Consider the following 23,229-nt stretch of genomic DNA (forward strand, 5'->3'; position numbering starts at 1 on the left):
TTCCAAGCCCTTTTAAACTGTAATCTTGAGAGATCTAATTAGACTTTCTGTATCAAATGAAGTAGAGAGATACAAGCATGGAATCCAGGGTACATCTGCCTCTTAAACCAGCATTCATTGTTACTGTCTCTATGTTGCATTATGATATTTGCGTAAGTAGGTTTCCAAAAACCTGGGAAGAGTGGTACGCTGAGATTTAACGTATTCAATGTGCATATTCTGATACTGAGACAGCAGCTAGTTTCCAACTGAAATTTCTGATGAGAGATTTAAACAGAGTAAAATGGGCCATAAGAGAGATGATAATTTAGCAGACTCCCCCTGACTGGGCTAACGAAGGGTACTGCAGGCTGACATTAGTATCAGAAACCTGTTCTGCTGCTGCAGATAACTGATAGTGGGAGTACAAAAAAAAAGAGAGGAGGAAAAAAAAAACAAAACCAAAGCAGTCTCATCGACAAACTTAATGAATCTAAAACCTACAGGATAAACTGCATACAGGTTAATAATGTGAGTTTCTGCACTACTTGCTGCTCTTTTAAAATATGTGCAGTTACAGTGATTGTTTCATAAAGAGACATAGCACGACTGTAATGCTTTTATGTTTAGAAGCCTGATTTTAGTCTGTAGGAATTTTCCCAGTTTTCCACAGAAGGTCAGGCTTTCTTGCCAAAGAGAGGTTTACCACGTTTCTGGGTTCTTAATAATCTAAACCCATGGGATTAAGAACTGGTTTGGGTTTTCTGCATTTATATTTTTTTTAAGAGGAAATCTGAGAGCAAGGTCACAAAAGTAGAGGACAGAAAGAAATCCCAAGCTTAGGGCAGCCTTGCAAGCTGCAGCCCAGGGTACTAGTCAATCCAGTGACTTCCAGAGACCTCACTGAAGACCACTGGTTTTCGGAATCAAGTTTACAGAATCTACTAGGTTGGAAAGGACCTTGAAGATCAACTAGTCCAAGTTCTACAGATCCAGATTTGATAAGCCTATGCATGCAGAATACTTCAGGCTAAATTCTGCCTGACCTTCCCCAGCACCATGCTGCCAGCAAGCTCTCTGAAAACAGCCATCTGAAGTCAGAGAAATCTGGGTCATTGACTTCAATAGAAACTGAATAAGGAGAAGATGCTCAGCTCCTGCACCTTTCACTCCTCCCTTCTGTTACAGCTTTGCCTGGGGATGGGCTGTTTTATTCTGTGCTCGTGGGTGCTCTTCTGTCTCCAGTAAAACCAATGCCAACTTCCAAAATCAAACAGCCTGAGCATGTAAGAACAGCTATTTCTAACTGTCTTTCTGCAGCATGCAAGCCAAAAGTGAGAAAGAAGAGGAATGGGAGCGCAGAGGAATAAATGGAAGGATCAAGTTGTTTCTCCCATTGGCACCAGCTGGGAGTTGTCCTTATTCAGGGGAAGGTCTGACTGCAGAACGGGCCAGTTCTACTCTGTTACTGCTTGTCTCAATCCAGTTCTGTCATCTGGCTGCTTAGATCTCCTGAGTCCAAATAATGCACCAAGGCACCAAGGGCACTAGGTGCTTGAAACAGGCTTGAGAGTCTGGTTAATGCTTTACAAGGTTAAGGTTGCTTTAAAAAGCATAGCGGAGTATTTGTTCCAACAATGTAGTCATCACTGAGAGTAACACTTGCTGAGTTCAAACCAGGTCAGCTGCCCAGGCAACTACATGTATTTGATCTACTGTCATGGTAAAGGCTGACTGTAAACTTTGGCAGAGAAAATTACTAATCTTTCAACTCCTAGCATATAAGCAATGACTAGTAATACCTATTTTTCTGAGAACTGGAATGCCTTTTGGAACCACCCCAGATTACTTAAGAGAAGTTCCTCTGCCATCATCCAAAAGCAGTTCTAAACCTGTCTCTCCCACATTCAATTAAACCATAAAAAAAAAAAAAAAAAAAAAAAAAAAAGGTGGGGGCAGATCATGGTTCATTCAACAAGCATTTTTCCTCTTGTGAGGAGCCACAGTGGATCGCTCAGCTGCACACCACGTGGACAATAAACATAAATTTTTAATTAAATCAGCGCTGCTGGTAGCAGCTTTAGAAAGCCAAGCCAAGCTACTTCCAGAACCTCTACGATGGTGAAGGAAATGGGGGACAGGCTTTGCTCCTTGGTGCTTCTCAACCCTGTCTTCAAAAGCTGCTGCTTTTTAGCTGCAGTTAGGGTGTGGGTATCTGAACGTACCCGTGTGGTTTTTTTACGTACCTCTGAGTTATGCGTCACATAGTACTGCTGGAAATGTACCACTATGAGGCCAGTCGGGGAACTGTGTTAGGACAAATTGCAACAAAGGCTGAATCTTAAGTCTCTCCAAATTCTCGTCTCTGTTTTTTTGTGCATCTCACTCAATACTTTCATCCATTGTTTTGGCTCCTAAAGGCAGACGCAGGGATCACTGTGTTGATAAGCCAGCAGGTATTTAAGGTACTGTAAACTATTTGCTTTTCCTATCCGTCCTGTGCCTTGACCCAAAAGGCTGTTCTCCTGCATTATTTATCCTCTCTCTTCACATTGTAGCTTGTTATCCTTCCCCCCTACTTTTGCAATTCCTTTCTTCAGACAGAACATACTTATAAGAAAGCAACCTGAGGAATTAGGTGACACTGGCAGTCCAGCTGCGACCATACACGTACCTGATCAGAGGAAGTTTTGCTCAGGTTCAAGAGATTTCTCAAACCGCAAATATAGTACCGGTGCCTACTGACCCCCGAGACAGAATGAGAGAGGAAAGGACAGGATTCTTCAGGCCCATCTATATTTAAGTACATATGGAGCTCTAGGTCACAAGTCGACTGTGCTACATGTTCTTCCAGCACAGGACCGGGCATCTTTCCATCTATCAGTATTGACATTTATGCCGAGTTGTGATTATTGCACAGTCCTGGCCCACTTTTATCTGTGTTTATGGAGAAAATACAAGTAGATCCCCTGTAAGATAGTGGGTAGATGTATCCCTAATTAAAACTTTCTGTACGGGAAATTAAAAACGCAATCTTGTTTCCAGAAGATATTTCAGAACAGAATTCCCAATTCCATTGCAAGCTGTGGAAGAGCGATAGGGACGAGAATGGGAACTGCAGCCAAAACAATGAAGAAAACACCGCAAGGCCTATACCAAACATTTTTTACTTAGAACAAGCAGCATCTCCTTTGTAAAACGTTTAAAATAACTTTTTTTTTGGGGGGGGGATATAGATCTGTACTCAGGTCTGAGCGCAGGGCTGTGGGTAGGTTTCGGAGGGAGGATGAGCAGGTGCAGGCCGCGCCGCGCGGCCCCCGGGCCCCTGCGCCCGCACTGCGGGAGGGGGCGGGCGCGCGGCCCCGGCGGGAGCGGCCCGGCAGGAGCCTCCCGGCGCGCGCCCCCCGCGCCCCGCCATTGGCCCGAAGTAGGTCAGCGCGCGCGCTCACGTGACGGCCCGCGCGCGCCTCTCCCGCCCCATCCCCGCTCCGCGTGACGGCGGCGCGCGGGCGGGGCCGCGGGGTCCGTCGCTGTGGCCGCCCCGCCCCGCCCCGCCCCGCCCCGCAGCGAGGGGCCCGCAGCGCCGCCGTTACCGCAGCGCCAGCCCGCCGCGGGGGCCGGGGCGCCGGGCCCTCCTGCGACGCTGCGGGGAGCAGCCGAGCGGGAAGGGCCCCGGCGGCGCCCATCTGCCCCGCGGGCAGCGCCTGCCTGCTGGCGACACGCCCCGCTGACAGAAACCCCGCAGAACAGTCGTGTGCCCCAGGTGCTGCGGGCCTCACGGTCAGAGCGCTGCTGCCAACTGCCGAGGCAGCGCCGGGCCCGCGCGGATGGCCGCGGGCACCGGCACTGCCCTGCCCCGCGGTGCGGGCCCGTGCTGCAGCAGGGCTCTAGGCCCGGTGTGCTTGGCCTGCGGGCAGAAGGACCCCTGAGAAGTGTAAAGGTTTTTTGAGCTCAAAATAGGCTTTTCAAATTGTTTTCGCTAAAGAAAATATCTTAAAAAAAAAAAAAAGATGATCGTGGAAAATGGTACATTGATTTATGTGTGCTTGGTTAGAAAAAAATAGGATCTTTGAGCCATAAAACTCATTACATTTCTGTGATGAAAATGCCAGGGGCAGAAACATAAACATGGGCTGAGGTTTATTTTTTTTAATTGGGAACCGATCAAGATGTTTTCTATACACAATCTAAGAAGCTGTCCTATATAAGCCATAAAGTAAACATTTTATGGGTGAATGCTGAGAGCACATGCCAACAAACAGCGTTTTGGTTGGAAAATGTAGAAAGCCAGCTAGTGTATCATTAGCTCTGTTCTGGTTGTGTGAGCCTTACCTGGAGTGTAGCGCGTGGGGTCAGCCAGTGGTCAAACTAGCGTGAAGGATTTGGGGGCCACCTTTGGAAAAGCAGCTAGTAAAAATCAGTAACTTGCAGGTACACACAACACTAGTGTTCAAAAAACAACGTGTCCTGACAGCCTGGCCATTTAGGCTACTTGGTGTGAAACCCACCTGTGTGGCAAGGCTGGAGTTAAATTACTGCTCCTGTGGTAGTGTGGGGCTGAAAACACCACCTCAAGCACTGCACTCAGGTATTTTGCTGAGCTTTTCTGGATGGTCCATATATCAGGAAGAGTTGTTGCGGCTTTCTCATCCTGGAAATGCCCAGCTCCTGCATGTTGGGAATGCAGGGTCTGTAACTGCAGTCCTCGGTGTCTGGCTGCTTAATTTTGTTCCACATTTGCACAGATCTACACATAATTTATCCTATTTAATGTCAAGTAGTGAAACAGTGCAGTTTTCCTGTCGTTCTGTTGCACTGAAAATGCTGATTTTTTCTGTCAAGTCTGTTTTGTCTGTAATGGTCAATAAACATAAACATGTAAGAATTCTGCTCAAGTTGAGCTTTCATTACATCCCTAACTAAATCTTGTCTGATACAGATGTGCCCCAATATCCTCACTGCTTTTACCTCTCCTGTTTAGTCTGCATTGCTTACCAAGTCTCCTAAATGTATCTTTTTTTTTTCTTTATGCTGCACAGAAAAACATTCTGTACCCCATCTGCATACGGATTGCCACTCGTTGCCCTAATCTTTCTGTCACTCACTCTGTACCTCTGTAATTAAAGGTTTCCAGTAACTAGCAATTTGGCCGTCTGAGGCAATGTTGGTATGCGTACAATCATTTCATAACCTAGTGCTTTTTTTCTGGTTAGGTGACTTAAAAACTACTGTGCTGCCACTACCACGTTCCTGCCTGAAGCCCCCCCGTTGTGAACCGAGCCGCCTCACTGGCATTTGGAGGTTTTTCCATAACCCCAGCTCAGTTGTGCCATAAATATGTCAATATTACGCTGTCTCTGGTTCTGAAGGGCCTGACGGTAACAGTTGCCAGTCTTCAGGTTTTGGTTATGCCAGTGCAATTTTACCAATTTAAATGGGCTTTGATTAGTTGCTTGGTTTAGTCTGATCATTTGAGCAGACGCTAGTCAGTGCATGTAATCTTAGGCAGATACGTAAGGGGAGAACGTAACTGTTCAAGGCAGTTTTCTGTTCCTCAGCTTATCTTCTTAATACTGGGCACCCCAACTCAAAGTTTATGCACATAATTTATTTGCTTATAGTCAGTATTTATGAGTATTTATGATTATTTATATGAGTATTTATGATTATTTATATTTGCTAATGGTGAAAGAACTGACTTTTGAGGAAAGAGTAACAACTAAATACAGATGGTAAAGCTTTGCAAAATGCCATCCAAAAATGAGAGGCAGGGAGATACAAATACGTACAAGCACCGAAGGGTGGAAGTTACTACAGCAAGACTGGGGTTCTTGAACAGTCTACGTGGAGAGGGCTCAGATCCCGAGAGGGTGGCTGAAGGCCCAGGCGGATGGAAAGGCAAACCCTGCTTGCAACGAGGATCTGAGCAAGGAGAGAGGAAAGCTCCTGCCGGCACAAAAGTGGGACAAGAGAGCGGGAACCCTGCTAGCGGTGACAGCTCTCTCGCCCTGGTTCATCTTGGTAACTGGTGAGAGAAGCAATCTGCTAACGGGAGTGAGACCTAGGGGAGATCTGTGCGGCTCAGCCTCGGTGCTCACAAAGTCCAGCAACCGGTTCCCGGAGAAATGGGTGAAAATACCACCGGTCTCGCCTCCCCCGGGGCGCCAGGGCGGCTTCCCCCCGCGGGGCTGAGCACGACCCGCCTCCCCTCAGGCGGCGGCACGGCCCGGGGCCCTCAGGCCGTCCCGCCCCCCCGAGGGGTGCCGCGGCTGCTCCCCGCTGCCCTCACGCTCGGATGCACCGAGCGAGGTCAAACATTCAAACTCATTAACATTCCTCCCGGTTACCGGGGAGACGGCTCCCGTCCGCGGCCTGGCCGGGCGCGGCTCCCCGCGGGGGCGGCGAGCGAAACGGCCGCGCTCCCCTCAGACACCGCGCGCACGGGCGGGTCCTGTCCGGCCCCGGCCCCGGCCCCGGCCCCGGCCCCGGCCCCGGCCCCGGCCCCGGCCCCGGCCCCGGCCCCGGCCCCGGCCCGCCGCGGGTACCGGCCGCCGCGCGGGGCGGGGTGCGCGGGGCGGGGCGGCCCGGGGGGCGGGGCCGGCCGCCGCGCCCCTCGCGCCAATGGCGGCGCCGCGCTGCGCCTGACGTCAGCGCCGGCAGCGCCTGCACATGGGCGCGCGGCCGGGGCGCGCGGCGCAGAGCGGGCGGCGGGAGCGGTGCGGGCAGCGGCGGCGGAGCTGCGCGGCGGAGGGGCCTCTCCCGCTCCCCTGCTCCGGCGGCCTCCCGGTGCCCCTCACAGCGGGGCTCGGCTCGGCTCGGCGCCCGTTTCACCGCGCTTCGTTAGCGGCGCCGCGAGAGGAAGGGGAGGGAACCGCTGCCGCGCAGCTGCCCCGAGGGAAAGCCCACCATGTCGCGGCCGCTCCCGCTGAACCCCACCTTCCTACCTCCCACCTACGGGGTGCTGAAGTCCCTGCTGGAAAACCCGCTCAAGCTGCCGCTCGCTCACGAAGACGGTGAGGCTTTCCCGGGCAGCCCTCCCCCCCCCGCCGCCGCGGCTGGCTCTGGCCCCCGCGGCCCCCTCGCAGCCCGGCCCGCTGAGGGCAGGCGCCCCGAAATGGCGGCCCCCACTCTGCCCTCACCTCAGGGGCTGCTGCCTCGCTTTCTCTTTTTTCCCCCTTTCTTCCTCAGTCGTGTGTCCCCCCCCCCCGTCCCCCCCGGGCGATTAAGTAATGGGATGATTTCCGTAAGGGCATTAGGCGGTGAGCGATGGGCGCAGTCGGCCCGACCTAACGGAAGACGCTCGGTTTTTCCACGGCCGCGGCGGGGACGGCTCCGGCCGCCTGCGAAAATAAATTAACGGGCGTGATTTGCCTCGGACGAAGTGCTGGGTAGAGGGGGGGCGCGCAGGGCGGCGGCGCGGACAACGCTCCCCCCCCCCCCAGCCTGAGCTCGGGTCCCCCCGCAGCCTCCCCGCGGGGCGGCCGGTTGCTCCGTCCCGCCCGCCGTTTAAAAACCGCCCTCCCTGAAACCTGGCCCCTATGACTGAAAGGCGTTTTGACAGCAGAAAGTTTCAACTTTTCTGGAAAGCTAAGGTAGTGCGGACGTAATTGCACCCTTTATTTCTAATGAAGCACGTTTAAAAAGCTGTGAAAGGTCTTGCAGAGCCAAAGCTTTGTGTGTCCTCTGCTGTCGTGAGTTTCTTTGTAGAGACTCGCAGGATTTCACCGGGGTTGTTGCATGTGGTTAAAAAGAAAATGTTAAGAAGGCACGGTAATTGACCAGGAAGCGTTATTGCTTCAGATTCTTACAAATCTCACAGGGAAATCGGGTGTTTCCCTTCAAAAATGTGTCTTGAAATTAGTGAATATTGTAGGAACGAGCAGGAAGCATAATTTTAACTTTTGCTTTGCTTCTACCTTTGAGTCTTTCATTTTTTCTGCACATCAGTATGCATATTCTGTCAGACTGCACTGTTGTAAGTTACTAGCTTACAGCAATGTTAAAAGGTACTGAATTTGAGGACTACTCTCCTTGTGTAAGGACTAGCAAGACTGGGACTTCAATTTATGAGAGGGTAATAAATTACAGGGGTATTAAGTTGTCTGTTCTCAACAGAATGCATAGCATCTTCCGGTTTGCTTGCACTTAAATACTTGCTTTTAAGTCGGCGTACTTATTGAACCTGACATTCAAAGCCATGCATGCAGTGGAATTGTTAACTAAAAATAGAGGAAAATCTCAAAAACACAGTTGGATTCAGCAAAGACACTCAGATGGCATGACCCTTCAATTCTCCACTCAAAGGAGTTATTTTTATGAAGGGAGCATTCATTTCTTAGAACTGACAGTGCAGGAGAAATAATTGAAGTAATAGTAGCTGATATTTTAATTGCTTATCTCTTTATTCTGTGTTTTGTTTAAGCATTCGGTAAAGAAAAAGACAAAGAGAAGAAGTTAGACGATGACAGCACCAGTACCACAGTCCCTCAGTCAGCTTTCTTGGGCCCAACATTATGGGACAAGACACTGCCATATGATGGAGACACTTTCCAGTTGGAATACATGGACCTGGAAGAATTCCTCTCAGAAAATGGCATTCCACCCAGCCCAAACCAGCACGAGCATAGCCCACACCAGTCAGGTCTCCAGCAAGCTACCTCAGCATCACCTTCTGTCATGGACCTCAGCAGCAGGGCTTCTACTTCAGTCCATCCAGGCATGGTGTCGCAGAACTGCATGCAGAGCCCGGTCAGACCAGGTAAATCAGCCTTAAGAACTTCCTATGGATTTTGGTATGAGCCTCCTCCCCACTGTAAATCACTGCTTCCTCCCTGTGTGGCTGATAGGCAGCTTAGAGAGGGCTGATAGGATTCAAATCACTCACACTCCAAAAGATAAAAATAATTAGTTATTGTGAAGTTGCTCCACAGGGATTTTTTGCTTAAATTTTGTAAGGAAGCTGTGGAAATTCCAAAGAAACTTGTCTTCTTTTCTTCATTGATAACCTAGCTATTAGCACGCAAAAGAATCACAGACAGAACAGTGGTGCATAAATGCTATGGTGTTAAACAAACAGGCAGAAAGACTGTGAAAAAGAATATTCCCTTGACCAATATTTGATGTGAAAACACGGGAGTGGGCAATTATTTTTCATTTAAAAGACAGTACTTCCTGTTTGAAATTTTGGCCATAACGTTATTCTTTATTGAGCAGAGTAAAATTTGCCACAGTACGTGGAGCAGGAACTAGATTTTGGAACTGCATTATAATCTTGCTTAACATTAGCATTAACTGAGTGTAACTCTGACCTGAGTTGATAAATTACATCCATAGTCACTTTAAACTGTAGGCAAAGAAAACATCACGGAGTCCAATTTCTGACTGTAATGCATGATTTAAACCCATTTGATGTTAGTGGAAGTCTTCTATTAGTTTATTAACACTTGAAATAATCCCTTTAGAGACACTAGTATAAATCCAGAATAACTGCTTTGTCTTGACACCAGTATGGCTGAGATCATGATCAGTGAAACTGTGTCAACACTGAAATCTGGAAAACATGGTGCTTTGCCTTTTTTTCTTTTAAAAAAATAAAAATAAAAAGACCAAGGCTGACATTTATTGTGCTCTTCTGCTCGCACAAGGTTTGCTAGAGCAAAGTGTGTTCTTGGGAGCAGGAAACCACTCCTCTCCCTTCTGCTTGATCATTTGCCATGCTCAGCGTGCGAAGTCATTGTCAGAATCATCTGATAAGGAGGCAAAATAAATAAATAAATAGAAGGACAAAAGTTGCAGAGCAGGATGAAATAGAAAAGTCTTACAAATCTGCAATGTTCCTTTCTCGTTAAAAAGAAATAAAACACCCCCCAAAATACCCCAAACCTGTCAACAAACTCCTTGGCCCCAAGTCAGAAGTGTGTGTTTAGTAATGGATTTCATTTACTTACTTTTACTTTATGTAGGTTTGACTTTGTTTTGTATTTCAGTTTCAAGGTATTTCATAGTTAACTAATAACTTAAAAGGGTTTCCAAAGTTAAAATATATTTGGAGGTTGCAAGAGCAGAATATAAAAAACCCTTGCTTTTTCTGAGCCAGTTTTTAAAAACAGTGTGTATATGCTACACCATTTTCTGTCGCATATGCGCACATAAAATTAAAAGCAGATAATCTGTCCTCATTTTTTTTTTTTTCTCAGGAATCTGGTTATGAGCCAGGCTTGTAATGATCACCTGTCAGAATTTATTTGTAATCAACTGTCCACATGACTTTTCAACTTATTGATTTTTTTTTTTTTTTAGTTTTTCCTGAGCTGTCTGCAGCTCAGGGTTGCAAACTTTTCTCACTTAGAAACTCTGCACACTTTTTACTGTTGTAAAAGAAGTCGTGTCTCTTGGGGTAGGATAAAACATCTAAATTTGCAGGTATTTTTCCTCTACCCTATCTTGCCTTAAAAATAATATACATTTTCCTTTAAATGTGTTTTTTAAAAGGGAGCTCATTCAATTTCTGAAACAATATTTTTTCTTCCCCCATTATAGCTAGGTACTGTGACTTAATTTTAATCTGATTTATCATCAGGTTGTTGAAATCTTTGTGCTGTTGTGCAAAAATCTTGCTTGGACCATCTGTTTTGAAGAGATCATCTTAGAGTTTAGCATTTGAGCAAGCTTTAAAATAAGATGGTATATATTTAAAAAAAAAAAGTAAAAATGAGCTTTTGAAGTTGTCATAAAAGTGCCAAGACAAATGTGATGCTGTGAAATATGTAAGTTAGTCCAGAGGTAAACGTTAAAATCATTATAATGGAGCCTTTTGGTTAATATATCTTAAGACTTTCAAAATACATTTTTTAAACTGTCACATGAAGAAAGGTTTTTTTCAGTTGGTGTGACCTACCATTCCGGTATGCAGGGCTGTTGGGATTTTTATTATTGTAATGAACCTAAGAACATATAGTATACAGTTTCAGTAAAAATTAATTCCATGTGATCTTACTATTTTTAGGAAAACTGAATTTTTTGGGTGATAGTGATTCTCCTAAAAATGATTCATTATTGTGCCCTCTGCATTTTGTCTTACAATGGAAGCCTGTTTGAGCATGCGGACTCTGGCTGAGGGAAGGATCAAATCCTGTACTGCTTGTGTCCCTACTTTAAAGTGCGGCTCCGCAGCACTCAGCATCAGCGTATCACGTGCGGTTGGTCAAAACTCCTGTACCTGCAGGTGCTGTGTACGGGGGAGGATGCACACGTGCACGTGGAACACCCAGTGTGACTCGTGCGGGTACGTGGTGTACCTCTGACACAGGGAGTCTATAGGAGTGTGGCACACGAAGATTTAATTTTGTGCGTGTGTTGAAATACAAGCCTTATCTGTCTTTAGAAGCTAATGATACTGCCCAAATATGTTTTTTATACCATCTCTGGAAGAGAGATTGAAATCTGCATTGGCATTCACTGAGAAGTGTCGTCATGCTCAGCAAAGATGAGCTTACCCTGACTGTAAAATGACATTACAAAAATCTTCACTGTTTTTTTTTTTTTTTCTTAAAGATAAAAAAAACATCCCAACAGCAAAAAGTTCCTTTTAAATTTAACTTAATTCTGTATTTCCAGCTCAGATTGTCTGGTAGATGGACAAATGTTTAGGCTCACCAGTGAAAAATAAAGTGAAGAATAGAGCAAGCACCTGCTTTCCCATAAATTTCTGTTCAGGGAACGTATGCATAGTAAATACTGGTTTTCTTTTGAAGAGGAGGTACACAGGGTAATGGCTGTTGCAAGACTGGAATCTGATGTATTTCTTTTTCACAGTACCAATTTTGTTAATAAACAATAGTATTTTGATTTATTTTAGCGTTGCAGGCCACCATTCACTGTAATGTGTAAATGCATTTAAAACTTCTCTCTCTATATTGGATGCTGGTTAGTTGGTTGAACTCTAGTCTACCTCAGAAAAACAGGTTATATAAGGCTAGCTTTTAAAGTAACTTGATAACTGCAAATACATTTTTGTGGTTCTTCATCTGTTGCACACCTGGTCTTTTCCCATTTTTTTTTTTGTGGAATGTAAATCTCCATTTAACTGCAGAGTCCTTTAAGGAAATTGGGAATATTTGTAGCTCTTTGTATGTAAAGGAAGGTTCATATTTTGCAGGTAACTAGCTGGTGGTTGCTTTTACCTGGCTCTTTTCCCTGTGTAGCCCTTATTTGGGTGAAAGGGGCAGCTACTCTAAGGGGTTTGAATGAGTGAATTAGAGTTCAGAAGCATCAGCTAAGTCTAGTGGAAGACCCTAATTAGAAGGGTTTGGAGATTTTGCAGTTTAGATCTGAATTTTATGTTTGCCACTAAAACCTTGAATGTAGGGTTACAGGGATGCTGGTGATGCAGTGATAGCCCCTGTTTTGTTAGTGCCCTGCTCTGTAAGGATAGGGCTGTCAGAGACTTCGAAAAAACTCCCTCATTCTTCATGTTCCTATGACAGTGGTTTTCAGTCTGTGTTGCTTGGATGGCTGGGTGCTTTAGATTGCTTGCAAAGGATCTGTCAAAGATTATTGAAGAAAAGAAGAAAACCAAGCTTTGTAATCTGCTGCAGAAATACACCTATGTGCAGTGTCTGTGAGTCTTCACTTTCAGTTTAAAAAAAAAAATATTTTAGGGGTACATTAATCAAAAAGCTGAAAATGGTTTCTGTGTGAAGTGTACTTACAGCTCCCACCTCCCCCAAGAACACAAAGATTTTATTAAATGCCATGTTTTATTTATTCAACTGAGATATTTCATGTGGAGTGCAGCATCCATTACCTTTTACTTCTTACATAGATATTGGACTGTAATGATTGACGCTAGGTGTGATTGGGTGGGTTTTGGCATTTTCCTTTGACAACTCTTTGTGATGGGCACAGCAGCCAGCTGGGAGAAGTTTGTTCTTGCTCCATCCAGCCTCTCAGCTGCATACTGGGGATGACTTGGTGTAGGGGGCAGCCCACAAAAGGGTGTGTGCAACACTCCCTTTATTGCAGTTTTCCTTCCCCTGTGTTTCTTAATGTGACCTCCTCTTCCAGCACAGCCTTTGTAGTGTGAAGGGCAGCATTCCCAGCAACCAGCTTGTATGTGGAATCCTCTCCTAAGCTCTAATCATTGTTTACAAGCAATTACTAGGTGTTGCATGAGCCACAGCACGAGCCCCCCTCTCCTAGTCGAAGGACTCTACCTCCAGCACCAAGAGGAGCTGGGAGTTCCCTGACCTTTGGTCTCCCACGTGACAACATGGGAATGACCAGCTAAACCATCAGGCAGGCTGCTACCCAGAGCTGCTCTTCACATTGACTCTCACGTGAGGCTCTGGATGGCTGTTGCCTGCATGACCATGTGCATTAGGCACGTGGCAGTCCCCTGTGCAGCCTGCTCAGCATGGCTTTTGCTAGAGCAGCAGGCACGCACGCAGGGCTGTGTGCTCCTGCCATTGCCAGCCGATGCCGAAATCCCAGTGAAATGGAAAAGCTTCGCCCTGGACTGCCACAGCAAGGGAAATGCCATATGCAGACGAGCCTCGCAAAACTGCTTCTGGATCAAAGGAAGATGCAAAATATATTCAGGCAAATATTAAAAATAGCCTGTCACATGATAGCAGGGAAAAAAAGTGCTGAACGCACAAGCCTTGTTAATGCTAGAAGCAAGAACACTGTGTCTTCTTCAAGAGATCTAATTTTAATATTCACTGTTAAATGTTGATTATTGGTTAAATAATTGCTTGACTACGTGAAGGAACTTGAAGTTAATTCAAACAGTAAACAGCGTGAAACATCTTGGGGTTTTTTTATGCTGTACTTTTAAAATATACCTGGCCTGCCTCTTCAGTTCTCAACAGGAACAGCGTTTTCCAAACAGATGCAGCTGCTTAGGCAAGTAAGGGCTATCCAGTGTTCAGAAGAGGATACACAGAGGGAACAAGTAGGGGGGTTTTGTGCCCTTAGAAAGGCATTTCAAGGATGTCTGAGTGTTGAACTTGTTGCAGTTACCTAGAAAAAGTACAGTGTCTTTCTTGGAGCCTTGCTTTCCATCTCAAAGTGTATTAGAGAGTGTTTGACTGAATGATTCTCTAGTGCAGTGATTTGATTTTTTTTTTCAGAAGCAAGTACACCCTAAAATCTTTGATAAAACAGTGTTATAGTTAATAGAGAAAACATCATCAGGAGATGTATACAGTCAGACCTTGATTAGATGAAGGTACTAGGAAACACATTGAATTGTTCAATCTCTGCATATTTATATGACAGCAAATTGGCAATTGTGGGAGCTAACAGTGGCCAGATTCTGCCCAATTAATCTCAGCAATGAGTACTTTACTCCTCATGCGGTCTTTCTGATTTCAGTATTGCTCAGCAGGCAAGCAGCTTGTTGACTGCTCTCCATCGACTCCTAGGTGGAGCAACAAAATGTCACCATTCACTCTCTTGTCATTCATCTTTCTGGATTTTGGGGGGGGGGAAGTAACAACTCTCAGTGCACCAGTGGAGTTTTCTGAGGATGAAAGGACATAATCATCATCAGTAAAGAGGACTTTAGAGCACTATGAAATCAGAGGTTTGGTTGGCTGGCAGTATACTATGGAGCTATTTAGTATTTATATCACACAAACATGACCTTAAGTTTCCTTTTTTTGAAGTCTTACTTTCATAACAAAAAATACATTTTCAGTATTTTGTCTGAATTTTGCAGAAGACTGTGGTGATCAGAAAAGAGTATTTCAATGAAGTTATATTCAAGAAAAGCTGTGGTTTTATCTCTTCTACATTAAGTAGATAATGAAAGCTCTGAAAAAAACATTTACTTAAACCTCAAATCTACTCCATTTACTGGAGTTATACATAATGAGTTAGTATAGAAAATGAATGTAAAATATATGACTATCAAAATGAGTGCTTGACAAACAGATTTTGTAGTTTGTATCACCTTTTTTTATGAACAAATGGCATTAAAGAAGCTGTCTATCACAAAGCTGAATTTGGTCTTGAGAGCTTCAGAGCTAATGTGGAGAGATCTAACACAGGTAGCTAAGGCAGCATGTGTTGCGTTTCTTTTTTTTCCTCCTTTCTTTCTCTTGATTTTTCCTTTTTCTTTTCTGCTAGGGCTTTTCATAGCACTTCAGCTTTGCATAACTGAGGTGCTATCCATCAGGTTCTAAACGAATACGAGTTATTGTTCAACCTCTCACATTTCTGACACACTTGAAGCTGTTGTACAGTTACACTTTCCTGTCCCATTCTCTGAACTAAATCTTGCCAGGGCTAAATGTGGCCCAGATTTTTATTGTACACCATCCAGCATCATGGCTTAGCCTCTCTGATGTGGCATGCTCTTGCTTCAGGGTTCTCATGCCTAACTTTGAGAGAAACAGCTTGAGCTCTTCATCTTACTGGTTGTATTCTCCTGTTCGTATTATTTGCCATTTAATGAAAATAGACACAGAAGATCTTGAAAGCCTTTGCTTGTGTTTTGGTGTATGGATGTTTGTAGGAGGAAATTGAAAAAATCACATTGCATGAGGGTCCTAGAAAACTCAGGTCCTTGTTAACTGGAACATAAATCTAGATTATTATTGAAACAAGTTGACAGGAACCCGCAGATTGATGTATTAGCATGCATTTACTACAACAGATGCTGGAGTGAACTACAGCAATAACTCATCTGTAACAAAATGTCATCCTTAGATATGTAGGTGTATACGGAGAGAGGCAGAAATGCATAGTTTGTAAAAGATTTCTTGAGGATGGAGAATGTTGGGTTTTTTTTAAAAAAACCGTTCTTATCCAATTAGCCTCAGGGAGCTCAGCTTGCTTTAAATTCTTTGTTCTGGAACACGGCTGTGGACAATAGGTCAAAGATTAAGTAATTCATTACAGAAGTGGTTGGTACTCCTGAATTTAATAAATGAATGAACAGGGTTCTCTGTCCATAGTAAGATCCATTACTTTGTGTGACAATGATTGGATCTTAAACTTTTTTTTTAAAACACTTGTAAGGTTCCCCACTTAATTCTTGCATGTGGACATTGCTGTATTTGAGGTGACCTGGCGTGATATAGATGAAAGCGCTCAAAACAGAAATTAAATGCGGTCTCACTAGTAACTGCTTATAACTTGAGATTCTAAGGAGGTGAGGAAGGAAACTGTAGATTGCATTTTTGAAAAACTGAAGGAACAATGATGTGAAACTTCTAAACACAAAATACTCCTGCAGAATTCTGTTTGACAGGGCAATCTGTATTTTTAGCACAGCGAGATTACTGAAAGAATAGCACTAAAGCTTCTTGTGGAAGAGTACATTACTCAAGGCTGCAGAATATAAAGCAGAGGCTCAAAGTGAGAGGGCTTCATTGAAACAGAGGTGACCTAAAACAATGTAGTCATTTTTACAAACTTGCCCTTTCAACATTTGGAAATGAGTCCTACTCCAGCAAGAAGTCTGCTTAAAAACCAGCTGTGTGCTTAGCTTCTAATGCTTAGTAAGTAAGAACTAAGCGCTCAAAACCAAATCCTGTTCCTCATCAAAACAGAGAGGGTTAAACTGACTTAATTTGAAGGACCCTGCAGCAATCAGACATACCACTGTTCGCTCTTTGTGCTGCATAGTGGAAATATAGATGTTACTGACGTCTGTAATCCCTGCAGCTGCGGCCCCTCGTTACAGCATGGGGCATTTGGCCGTTTTATGTATGTAACTCTTGCAGCTCTGTTGCTTGCTGTGATAGATGAGCATTGGGGTATTTTTTTTTGCCTGGTTTGCAATGAAAACAAACTATATCCAGTAATGCTAGGTACATGTGGCCTCTAGCATGTTCCTGCTTCATGATTTTTGAGTATATTAGCTGATTTTAGCCACATGTGGCGAGAAAGTTGTGATTCTGAAAGAATAATTACATTCCTAAAATTTCATGAAAATAGATGAGTGGATAGGGTGGGAATATGTTACTGAGCAGGAAGAGCTGTAATGTAAATGTGCATTTTCTACATCAGAAAATTTACATAAGACCTTTAAAATGCCTGATCTGTGCGAAATGCTTCTGGGAAAGCTGACACCCTTTTAGACACCATGAGATGTCAATTCACTTTAAGAAAGGAATCTGCAAGAAACCTGGTTTAATTGGTTTAGTGTGTGTCGTGGGGTGTGTCACAAACCTTTTCCCACTGTTATTCTTCCTTTGAAATCCTCAGCTCCTGGAGTCTTGGGATTATATGAGGCTCCAAGGTTTCATTTTTAAAAGTTAGAAAACCGATTGTAAGGTTTGTAGGCAAGATCTTGAAAGCGCTGAACCCAGGCAATGGAATGATCTTGATCCTCTCCAAAGTTGAACGCAATTTTACCTGAAAATTTTCTGTACTTATATGCAACTTTGCTATATCCTGTTCTTGTGCAGCAGAAGCACCCCAGCTCCACTGCCCTGTTTGAAACTACTTTGCAGTAAGCCAACTTAAAATTTAAGGCCTGTTATCTCACCACAATTATTGCAGTATCACATGCGGGCAGGTGTCCAAGTGACCTTGTGTATGCGTCTTGCCATTCATTCTTCACGGCGCGCTTCGGCCAGGGCGCTGCACACAAAGCTGCCTTTCACGGCTTGCTCTAATCAGCGTAACTTTCCACTCTGCCACCAGGGTCTGGAGGGTGGAGGTAGGCTAGAAGTGAATGAGAAACAGGAGAGAGTGGGCTAAAAATGTTGAGGGATCAAAGAAGAAAAGTAGGTCGTGGCAGAGTATGTGTGTTGGGAGGAGGACTAGGGGGAGCACAAGCTAGGGAAAGATTTGTTTTCCTATTGGCTTTTCAAAGTTGTGCAATTTAAGAATTGGATTAACCTGATATGACTTTGTTTTTCTGCCAGATTAGATATGTTGAGTTTCTTGGCATTGTGAATTGTACAGTACATTGTGTGCTGTAAATATGGGTGTGTCGGGATAAAGCTGTAATGACACAACACGCTCACAGTATAATGCAGCGCTGCTGGGTGGACTCCCCTGCTCCCTTGGTGTCCCATTCCCTCTACCCCTGAACGCACATACTTGTTAGGGCACTTAAAAGTTAGAACCTCTCTATGTTCCTATGTTCTGCTGCACCAAGACGTTTTGATACCCTTTGTGATAAGGTGCCACTTATCTGAGGCCTGAAAGCCCATTTGGTCTGGCAGTGGCATACGTTATATGAAGTGTCTTTTTTTATAAAAAAAAAAAAAGAGCTGTATGAAAAGACACTCAAGAATTTCTTCCTGCTTTCTGAGGATTAAGTTGGAGAAAGTTTATGGGAAATGTTGCAATTTTTGAATTTTTTTTTTCTTTGCTTTTTTTTTAAAAAAGCTGTCTCTAAGACATTGCCTTGAGCTTAACTTTGGAAGAGTTAAAAAATGAGATACAGATCTGAAATAACTGCAAGTGCTGAGCTCCCTGTTGTTTGAAATACACCACAGCAGCTTATCGATGTCAAAGTAAAATTGTCGCAGCAGTAGATATTTTTTCCTCAATGGTTGTGGGTCTTTTTTTTTGTGCAGTGTACATCCTGAGATTATTTAATTTGGTGTATCCATTTTATATGCTGGGCTAGCCCCATGCTAGTTCTCTTGGCTTACTGCGGAGTGAGGGTGGAGTAATGACGGGCTGCAAGCAGGCAGCTAAAGAAAGGTGGCCAGAACAAGAGCCCTGTTGAGCTGGGTGATCACTGCTCTGAGGACTAGGAAAGCGAAGATTTCAGGGAGTGAAACTACAGATACCTCAGGGCACTGTTGTTTAATTCCTGCTCTCGATTTCCAGACTTCTCTGGGGACCATAGCTACCCAAGCAGGTTAGTCACAAGGCACAGTCTATAGTATGGCCTTTGTCACCAACCATCCAGGGACCTGCCCTCTGTATCAGTACATGTACACTGAAAAATGTAGAATTAATTCCCCTGACTATAAAGAAGACTACTTCTCATGGAAGAGCGTAAGTAACAGGTAAGTTTAAGTCAGATATCAAGATTGTGTCATGTTCTTTAGCTGTATTTTGTTACAATGCCTTACTCTAATTCACATAGGCAAAAACCAGTGGAGCTTGCTTATTAGATGAAGGTTTTTCTGAAGTGTTTTTTTGAGGCATTTTTTGAGAGCAACACAAATTGAGGAAAATGGAGCAGGAGGTTGACCTTATGAACACCTGCATCACTCAACTATATACTTAAATGAGAGAATTAGGAAAGAGTGCAGCATATTTAAAGCTAATCTGCCTATCCACCTTTTGAGAAGGTTAAACCACAAGTCTTCAGTTACAAATGTTGGACAGCTGCAGTTTGGGTGTCTACTTGAAACACCTTAGCTATTGCTGTCTTGACACTTAAAAAAATCAGGGCATGGATTGTCCAGACTCCAAAGACCTGACACTGATGCATCCATAATCACATGGCTGCTCTCAGAAAGGCTGATCTCTCTGTTGGACTGGACTCATCACCAGGTTTAAGAAACACTTTACCAAACTCTCTTACCTGTTCAGTTTTCTGAGTGTGACATGGTTGAAGTCATTGGTGAAAATTGTGGTGGTCTCTGTCTGGAAGCTCTTCTGAACATGTGAAAAGAAATCATTAGCCAAATAGAAGGAAAGAACTGGAAGTGTAATTGTCAACTTGCGTGTGTTTCTGATCTCACCAGCTGCTGCACGTGTCTAGGTTATCAATTTATTTCTGTTAGAAAGTAAACAAATCTCACTTACGTACTCGCATGACTGCTTCATCTGAGTTGCTTTTATCTGTAGCAGGGATGTACTTCTGAGGTCTTGTGTTGGGAAGTTTTCTTTCTGCTTCCACACATAACATGCTCTCACAAGTCATGTGCACCTCTGATGCTGGCCAGGGATGCTGTTTGTCTATTCCTAAGTCAGTTATTTAAAAACATTATTATCACTACTATCAAAATATAATACCTTATCATTGAGCAGCTTTTATCCCATTAGACTCTGCCTGTTTTTCAAATCGAATCCTTTGGTCAAATTCTATCTCACTTCATAAATGTTTCTCTGTGTTCAGTAGTGCTACTTGGTGGCTATTTAAGTACTGTCAGCAAAATCTGAACCATATGGGATGTATACCACCATCAAATTCATACCCTTCCTGTACTGGGCCACATCCTGAGGGGCCTAAGTACCTCTGATTCTCCCGAATATGGAATTTGAAGTCGCTGAGCATTTTGCATTTTTGAGCCGCTGATGGGAAGTTCTCATAACCCTCTGTGATGAAGAATTTACAGTGCCTTTTCCAAATCAGGGTCTGGATTCTTGAAGGAGCTGGTGGTGTCTGACTCCTGTCGAAATCCAGGAGAATGCCCAGTGCTCAGCACCATTGCCCAATGTGCTCAGCCCTACGAGCCCAGTTAACACCTGGTTAAAATAGAGCACTGGCAACATCAGCATTTAAGCAAACAAGTAATTTTTTTTGCTGCCCTTCAATTTATAGACCATGGCTTGTTGTTTCCCACTTTCTCACGTTTTCCCAAAGCCGCTGGTGTGTACAGTCTGAAGATCACATTTAACCAACACAAGGAAATCAGCTTGGCCCGACGGGCTTCTTCATCACGTGGCTGAGAATGTGTTCACTCTGTTCTGCCAGACTGTGGCTAGCTGAGCAAAATACAGTGAAGCTCTGGGCTTCTGGCCAAGCTTTTATTTCAGTTTGGAGCTTACAGCCACATATTTGCTGTTTGGCAGGACATCCACTGGGGTATATTTGGATAGTAATCTAGCATTGTTTTGCTGCTTTTTTCTTCTGCTTTTTTTTTTTTTTTTTAAATGCACACAGATAACTATAATCCCAACACTTACTTTGGCCAGTCTGTACGAGATTTCTCAGCGTGCACCGTTATGTATGTGCACTCAGAACTTGTAGCCATGACCTTTGGTAAATATAAGTCAAAGCAATTAACTTTCTTTTACTGAAAAATTCTGGATGTCCTACTCTTTGCCCCCTATGTGCCGATAACAGAGCTATGTTGTTACTCTTTCCAAGATCAAAAGCTTCACTAGGGTTTGATTGAAGTCCAATTATGGAAGGAAGTAGCTGTGCTGGAGCTCTGAAAATAGCAATAATTGTTAAAATAATAAAGTGTGTCCTTGTGTGTCTTTATAATATTGAAAACTTCTTTTTGGGGGAAGGGGGTGGTTTTCCTCTAGTTTGAAAATATTAGCAAAATGTCTTGGGAAAATAGGATTGTGCTGTTAGAAGAACAAGTATCCCTCTCTGGATTTCTTTCTTCAGTTCTGTTCTCCCCTCCAAGCTATCCTCCTTCTGTAGCTGTTTGTATGCAGCCTGACTCATGCAGGAAAATAAAGCTGGATTTGATTTTTAACTGTATGGGAGGCTTTGGGTTTGGGGGGATAAAGGCTTTATGATGCAAACTCATTTCTTTCTCTGTGAAACAAAAATGGGCTTTTCAAAATACAGCGTGTTTTGGAAAGTTGGCTCTGGCTTTGAAACCCCAACATCTCGGAGGGCACCCTTGTAAAGGAAAAATAATGCAAAAAGACATAATGCTTGGGGAGGGGGTACCAAACATGACTGCAAGCAGTAGTGTTTGAGGAGCAATTCCTGTTCTTTTTATGAAGGGACATCTCTCCTGAAATGTGGCGAGAGTTTAGTTGGTGTTATATGGGCAGTACGGAGCCTGAAAGTCTGTTTTTATGGCAGCTTTATCAGACACGACAAGATGTGTCTGAGCAGATTAATACCAGCAAAAGATGAAATACTTCTCAAATCTGTACATTGTTCTTTAGGATACAAATTCACAGTTGCCTTCTCTTAGTCTTTCCTGAATCCTCAGAGAGAAGAGAACCTGGGAGAAAGAGCCCTGTGGTGACAGTGTTGGCTGGTGTCAACTGACAGAGCTTCAGGAAGGGAGAGCTGCGTTCTTGGTGTTAAAACTGTGTGTATAGATGTCCACTTATCAGCTGCAGTGTTTAGTTAATTGAAATATCAAGGTGAATAAATAGAAGTTAAGAAGATATAGACAGTGCTAAGTAAATCTTTTTCTGTATTTTGCTATAGGTGCTGCTTTAGTGCTTATACAGTTGTGACTTGTTTGAACTACAGCAAGATTTTACCAGAGTTTATCTCTTTTTAACTCACATGCTTGCTCATAGATCTGATACAGGGCAAGGTAATTCTATGTGAAAATTAACTTCTTTTTAGCCAACTGGACTCAAAATTACTAATTACTCGAGTAAAATCTTTGCATTATAGATAAATGATGCCATGTAATAAGCCCAAAGGATTGTACAGATCCAGTGAAGCCCTTTGATTTGTCACATGAATCTTCAAGACTAGCATTTTCTTAGCCCGTTAAATTACTAGCACAGAGCCTGTTATTTCTTCATTTGAATCTTACTGTTAATGCTTTCTCCATTGCAGTGAGAATTAAGTCTTTCTTCATTCACTTAAACATGTGGTTTTGGTTTTATTTTTAATCATCTATTCTGACCATAAGACAGTTTTATATATATAACATCTATAAAATATTCTGTCAAAACCAGTTCAGTTCCCTGTTCTTGGGTTTGGAGGGATCTTTGGTATACAGACTGCTTCATTGCCTCCTGGAAATTTTAGTTATCAAAAAAATACAACCTTAGCAAGGGGTAGGTACCCTGTTGGTTGGCTTAAAGCTGTTTATACAGTCGGCAGCTTTAGCTGCTCTCAGAAACAGCCTTGTCTGATCTCTAGGAGCTGCTGAAACTCATCAAGCAGGTTCCTGCTAACCAATTATCCAGTTGAGCAGAAGGAGGAAAGGTGTTTCTCTTGCTTGCTTTTTCTTTGCTAAGTTTAACTCATTCTTCTCCAAGCTTCAGTAATTTTGGATGTTCATATTGCTGAAATAACAGCAGCAAGAGTAAGAAGGAAGAGGGTTAGAAGGGATCTTTGATCTTACAAATCCTGATCTGTTTGTTAGTGTGTATCACTGAAGTGGGCAGAGACTTTCCAGCATAAATGTAGAGCACTCTGATTCTTAGCTATGAGTCCTACCTACCTTTGTCTTGTATTTTAACAAAATATTAAAAAAAACCCCACCCCTAAAAAATCCAACAAACTCCCCCCTCCAACCAAACCCCTCCCCACTCCAAACCCAGTAATGAATGTTTTATTGCTGCCAGAGCAAATTTGTTGATTCCCAAACACTCCTACTGTGTCTTGGTTGGAAGACTTAAATTGCTTGCGTAAGTGCTGTGGGTAAGAGCAAAAAAGCTCTT

At 43.7% G+C, this 23,229-nt stretch overlaps 1 protein-coding gene across 1 annotated transcript in view; it reads left to right on the plus strand.

Moving 5' to 3' along the window:
• The first annotated feature begins 6,664 nt into the window (after positions 1–6,664).
• HLF (HLF transcription factor, PAR bZIP family member) overlaps positions 6,665–23,229 on the plus strand; it is a 37,229-nt gene continuing 20,664 nt past the window's right edge. The window contains exons 1-2 of the mRNA XM_074921786.1: positions 6,665–6,992; positions 8,402–8,737. Coding sequence (XP_074777887.1) covers positions 6,887–6,992; positions 8,402–8,737 — 442 coding nt within the window. The 5' untranslated portion in view covers positions 6,665–6,886. The remainder of the gene's footprint in view (positions 6,993–8,401; positions 8,738–23,229) is intronic.

The sequence above is a fragment of the Athene noctua genome, chromosome 18 (assembly GCF_965140245.1).
Source record: "Athene noctua chromosome 18, bAthNoc1.hap1.1, whole genome shotgun sequence".
Lineage (NCBI taxonomy): Eukaryota > Metazoa > Chordata > Aves > Strigiformes > Strigidae > Athene > Athene noctua.